The sequence below is a fragment of the Brachionichthys hirsutus genome, unplaced genomic scaffold (assembly GCF_040956055.1).
Source record: "Brachionichthys hirsutus isolate HB-005 unplaced genomic scaffold, CSIRO-AGI_Bhir_v1 contig_354, whole genome shotgun sequence".
NCBI classification, from domain to species: domain Eukaryota; kingdom Metazoa; phylum Chordata; class Actinopteri; order Lophiiformes; family Brachionichthyidae; genus Brachionichthys; species Brachionichthys hirsutus.
Window position 1 is genome coordinate 45,944 of NW_027180665.1, and position 6,000 is coordinate 51,943.

The 6,000-nt window shown below is 43.8% G+C and overlaps 1 protein-coding gene across 1 annotated transcript in view; it reads left to right on the forward strand.

Moving 5' to 3' along the window:
* Positions 1-3,253, forward strand: part of LOC137916359 (exostosin-1-like) — a 47,395-nt gene extending 44,142 nt beyond the window's left edge. Inside the window, exons 10-12 of the mRNA XM_068759404.1 lie at positions 803-963; positions 1,852-2,023; positions 3,068-3,253. Of these exons, the coding sequence (XP_068615505.1) occupies positions 803-963; positions 1,852-2,023; positions 3,068-3,253 (519 nt within the window). The remainder of the gene's footprint in view (positions 1-802; positions 964-1,851; positions 2,024-3,067) is intronic.
* Positions 3,254-6,000: the final 2,747 nt, after the last annotated feature.

Consider the following 6,000-nt stretch of genomic DNA (forward strand, 5'->3'; position numbering starts at 1 on the left):
CCCCCCCTCGCCCTCCATCCATCCGTGTCTCTCTACCTTTCCTTTCATTCTGGTAATTAATTTTCTCCCTTGTCTCCTGAGGTGTGTGTTACCAAGTATTTCATTATGAGCTGATCCTTATTCTCTGGTGCGTCTGTCCGCATGTCTCACCGGTGTTTTTAAATTAAAACAGACACTTTTCCGTGTCGCTCAGGCTCCATCAAGGACACCAGGTGCTCCAGATGACTCCAGATGAGATTACTTCTGTTAGGGAACGATCTAGAAGAGCATTCAGACACTCTGAAGAACTGCTGGTGCACGCATTTAAAGCCGTCTACATCATGCCTGAGTAAATTAGTGGATTTTTTTTTTGTGTGTCTTCCCTCCGGGTCCATTGAGGTTCAGTGTGAGAGTGAAAGTTCAGACTTTAAATTCAAGTGAAGCTGAAGTGATGTAGATACGACGGTGACATTTGATTTAATGGGAAGAGTTTCAGGTGGGAGACAAAGTGCTCCCATGCTGGAACGCCACTTTAAATGCCATTTCTGAGACTGTGAAGAAGTTCAGGCCGCTGTTGTGATGATTGGCTTCCTGGCCAGGCAGGCAAAATGCCATCTACTGCAAATAAGTTGTTTATATCTGTATCTGGAAGCCCCGTCCGCTGCCGCCTGAATTTCTAATGATTTGTTTTGTCCATTCCTCTGTTCCCACAAGTACTGTGTTTTATTTGTTCGTGTTTATTCACCTCTTATTTTTATTTCTATTTCCCTCCTCCACCTTTCCTGAGCCTCTGGTCTGTTTCTTGATTTTCTGTCTCCCTCAGGTGGATTTTGCCTTTATCGTGTGGCAAAGTTTTCCAGAGCGCATCGTTGGTTATCCGGCGAGGAGCCACTATTGGGATAACTCCAGATCCCGATGGGGCTATACCTCCAAATGGACCAATAATTACTCTATGGTCCTGACGGGTGCAGCGTTCTACCACAGGTACAAAGACCACAGTCACAGTACATGTCGACTGCAGCTGAGGACACTTACCTTTCATTTTAATTAATCCGATTGAAACTAGAAAAGCACTGAGAGAGCGCAGAACTCCGCCAAGCTCCTCAGTCCCATTGTAATTTACAGCAAAAAATATTTTCCTACATTTGTTTTATCTCTATTTTTAGATTCCTTAACCATGAAAACAAACCTTTAGAAATTGAATTCACCTTGATATCATTATTAGTTTAGAAATAAACACAACCGCTTTGGCGGTGGTAGTAAATTAAACACATCATCTGGAAGCCATTCGTTTTGTATAATTGTACACTGATTGAACCTCTGTCACAAATGTGCAATCACTTTTTAAAAATAAATATTCAAATGCATGTAAAGCAGCGTAATGGCAAGGTCATTCTCAGCAGCATCTCTCACAATTCCAATTAGAAGGGGAATGTAAGAAAATAAATTGAGGCGAAACGGTTTCCCCTCCACCTCGCTTATCTCGTAAACTGAAGCACACAGCAAGAACTGAAAGACAATAAGGTTACCAGAACTATTAGGCAGGGGTGCAAATGAAAGAAGAGTGGAAGAGTGTTGTTCTGAGGGGATTTCAAGCACGTTCACGCAGACAAACAGCGCTCTCCTCGTTCTATTGTTAGAACACAATGCGGCGCTTTAGTCCTTTTGTTTTTTCAAATCTCAAATGCCAACTCGGGACAGGAAAATGAGTCAGCAAGAAGAAAAGGTGACAATGATCTAGTGCTCCCGTGCTGCTGATATTGCGATACAGCAAACATACAAAGAAGAATAAAAGTGCACTTTTTTTTTTTTTTATAAAGAAATGCATGACTAATGTCTTTCTTCTGTCCCTTTGGGCGCGTCCGCATTCAGGTACTACCACTTCCTGTTCACCCACTACGTCCCGACCACGCTGCTGAGCACGGTGGACCGCGTGGCCAACTGCGAAGACATCCTGATGAACTTCCTTGTGTCCGCCGTTACCAAGCAACCGCCGATCAAAGTCACACAGAAGAAGCAGTACAAGGAGACCCTGATGACCCAGGTGGAGCCTGATCATTAGCGTTTAAAATCGAATCAAAGCTGAAGGATCCGCATCAGAAATAAATTATTTGATCAAAACACTGCTCTATAGCACGACCAGCGTTTGACAATGGTTTATAGGTCATTCGTTTTGAGAGAACGAGTTCTTTAGCCTGTTTTATACGTAGAAAAGAAGATTCAAAGAGGCGGAACACTTTGCCTTGAATGAGCAATGGTGGAGAAGCTTCAGGCTGAATTCATTCTTGACCTTCTCTTTGGGAGATCTCATTTTTTGCATGTTGTGCGTGTGAAGGTGTGTGTGTGTGTGTGTGTGTGTAGGTGTGTGTGTGTTTTGTACAACCAGCCCTGTTTCAAACTCTGATTGATGGCGTGACCAGGGGCAGGAACGATGACTCGGCAGTATGGACTCAGTGATTAATGTCTTAATTGTGAAAGCAGCACAGCAAGCCTTGATTTTCTCTCTCCTTCTTCAGTGTCTCTCGATCACTTCCTGCCCCCCCTCGCTCATATAGCTATAGTTTGTAAAAACATACAGTTATTTACTCGAGTGCAAAGCAAGGGTCTTTGAGGACGTCGCCTTTTTGTTTCTGCTTTCATTGAAAGCGCAAAGCCGTTTCTTTCACTTGATTTCTTGAATTGTGACCAAACGGAAACCTGCAGACACAAGACAGCGAATGCGGGTCAAAGTCTCACCGGTGTGTGTTTGCATGTGCATTTCAACTTGCTAGCAACTAGCATCATGTCAGGTTTTATTTTGACCTCGTCTGAGCTGCAAAACAAAATACATGTGGTTCCACAACTGTGGGGTGTACGCAGCTATTGGCAGTTAGCAGCTAACAGCACATGCAGATTATTGTTACAGGGTCACTTTCTGATGCTAACAGAGTTCCTTATTCCCAATTTACATTTTTCTTCCGATTATTTTTTTTTTGCTGTAATTTGTTCAATATTTGCATCATAGACTTTATGAGCTGATTTATTGATTTGATATTGATTTATTCAAATTTACCTTCTCCCTTTCTCTGCTTATTTTCCTCAAACGTAGGGCTCGAAGGCGTCGCGTTGGGCCGACCCGGATCACTTCGCCCAGCGACAGACTTGCATGAATGTCTTCACTCATTGGCTGGGCTTCATGCCCCTGGTGCATTCTCAGATGAGACTGGACCCTGTGCTGTTCAGGGACCAGGTTTCCATCCTGAGGAAGAAATACAGGGACATTGAGAAGCTGTGAATGCAAAAGGAGAGACACCAAAATCCCTGACAGAGACAGAGAGGAAGACATTGGTCATGTGCTTGTGTGTGTGTGTGTGTGTGTTCTTGTGTTTCCTGCCCACGGAACGTGACAAGACAACACACATATGAACGTTTTATTAGGCTACAAAATGCACCGGGTGCAAAAATGACCAAAACAAAAAAGGCGCACATAAGGAAATGAACTGTGTATTTCTCTGGGGAAAGCAAAATGCTGATTCTATGTGTGTGGTAAATAAAGGTAAGTGGCTGTGTATACCTGCCATATGCGACAAAACTGTACACATTAATATTAATGCATGGATACACATGCAGCAAATACCTGAACAGTCAAGGCAAAACTTGACCTCACACATACAGTGCATGGTATGATCAACCGACAGGGTAAAAAAAAAAAGGATAATGTGTTTAAATACAAGAAACAATCCAAGAGTAATCTTTATTGTGAAATCAAATGCCATCGTCTCCATATGTACAGTAAAGACATAACGTGGACTCAAGGGATGCGCAGGATCACGTGACGGCTGCTAACCAATGGCGACCTGCCTCTTGTGTACTAGTGTAGATTTTCAGCAGCAGATTCTGTCTGAGGAAAATAAAATAAAGAGATATTATGTCAAAAAGGCACGACCCAGGTCTCAACAACATTTATTCCTTATTTATACTCAGATCAACGGTCAGAAATGCGACCTGGCTTGTGTTCATTTTCCAGCATGATGACAAGGTAATTGTCATTCCGTTGCCATAGTAACACATAATCACACATGTCCAATAACAACACAGAATTCCTTTGTATTGCTCAGACCACTTGCTTTTTAACAAAAAAATACTTCAATTTTAGATATCATGGTCAGGAAGGAACTGCGGGAAGGTTTCGGTTCTGAACAAGAGGCGACGCCTTTCCGGCCTCCCACCCGCTTCCCCTTGCACAAGCTCAAGAGTGTGCACAACAAAGCTTTGAAAAATATTGATCGCCACCTGGTTCTCATAATGTCAAATGCCTTTCTGATCACCAAGCAGGCCGCCGCCTGCTGCCTGTCGAACCTTGCAGCAACGGCACGTCTAATTGGACGCTCCCTGTGGATTCCCAGCAAGGTGGAGAGAGATATCTATCGGCTCCTAAAATAGAACAGCCCATAGGTGGTATGTGAAATCATGAACTGAGCCAGACTAACCAGGATATCCGTCCAGAACATGACAGTTTGACCAGCACAGCGTGCATTTGAACAGAATGGCACAATTTCCCACAGATGTGACAAGAGCCGATGCTGCCCACAAAGCCAGCGAAAGATGCTGATCCGGCTTGACCTTCAAAGCCCGTACCACTTATTTGATGTCCAACAGGAGGCGGAAAACAGAGGATCTTGTTTCTGAGTCTCATTATTTGTCCCTCGGACATCATGCACTGGAAACTCTCTTGAGATTGTACATCCCAGTCCAAGCGGGAGCACCGTGACCCCCCCCAGTCAAATGCAAGTGCAGACGCAGACCCGGTCAGATGAGCTTTAAAGGATGCTTCAAATCAGAGACGTGGCGGAAAAGTGCAAACTACTGAGCATATTGTTCCTGTGGATAAAGAAAACTGATAATGGTGTCATTTCATGAATGAAGATTGCCGACTTTGTGTGTATCTGGGCAAACTGTCGCTGTTTCTCTGCAGCTGACCTTCTCAACCAGCGAGCTGTAGCAGCGTGTAGCGCCGTCTTGTTATTCGGGGTGACGTGAAAACAATATTCAAAGAATTCATTAGAATGGTTTCAAGTGGCACTGTTCAAATGCTGCCACCTTTCTCAATGGTGCTTTTGCACGAGTGCCCATGTGGCTGCCTTTGCATCCAGAATGGAGCAGCTGTGGGCATCGGTCCACCAATTACATTCAGTTCAGCCGATTCGACTCTGATCAATGAAAGTTTATCATTTTACAGTCAAATATGCAACCACGTCCCCTTTTTTTCTGATTGGTTGTTACCACGACCACGAAGGAGCCAATCATCCCTGTTTCAACGGAGCGCCCTCATCCCATCTGTCACTCCTCATCTCTTTCTCTATATCTGTCTTTCGCAGATTTGTTTTTTCCTCCCTTGTCTCCGAGACTGATTATAATCCCATCCTCCTTCATCTAACCACCTCCTTTATTCTCCTCCCTTGTTTCCTCTCTCCGAGCCAACACCCTGAAGCTTTTTCTCTCGCCATTAATCTCATTATTATTGTCATAAAAGTGACCTGTAATATGTTTGTTAAATGTCACATGTGCTCTGAATGCAGCAGGTATAAAGAGAACACCTCAAACAACCCACTGACCTGTGACAGACGATCTTTCCAGGCAATTAGCTTTCAGCCCTGGCTCTAAATATAAATGTGACAACTTGCTCTTCCTCTTCCTCTTCTTCAGAGGTGTGTTTGTATTCATAAACTCTGGTCGTGCTCATAAATGACACAGTTAAGTTTTGATTCATGAGTATTTCTATGACAATTCCGCTTAAACTGAAGTTACATGATTGCGGTTGCCCAGGTAACAACATGCGGCGTGGTCTCTAAATAGCACCTTCTAAGTAATCTTGTGTCTTGACACACACACACACACCGAGGTCAGTAAGAGCCTTGTTTCCACTGATCAATACAGGTCAGTGTTCGTCATTGGGGTGATCATCCGTGGGTTCCCTCAGGGAACCATACAACTTCACTTCTTTCCATTTATGCTCATTGGAGAGTGAAAAGGGATCGTTGC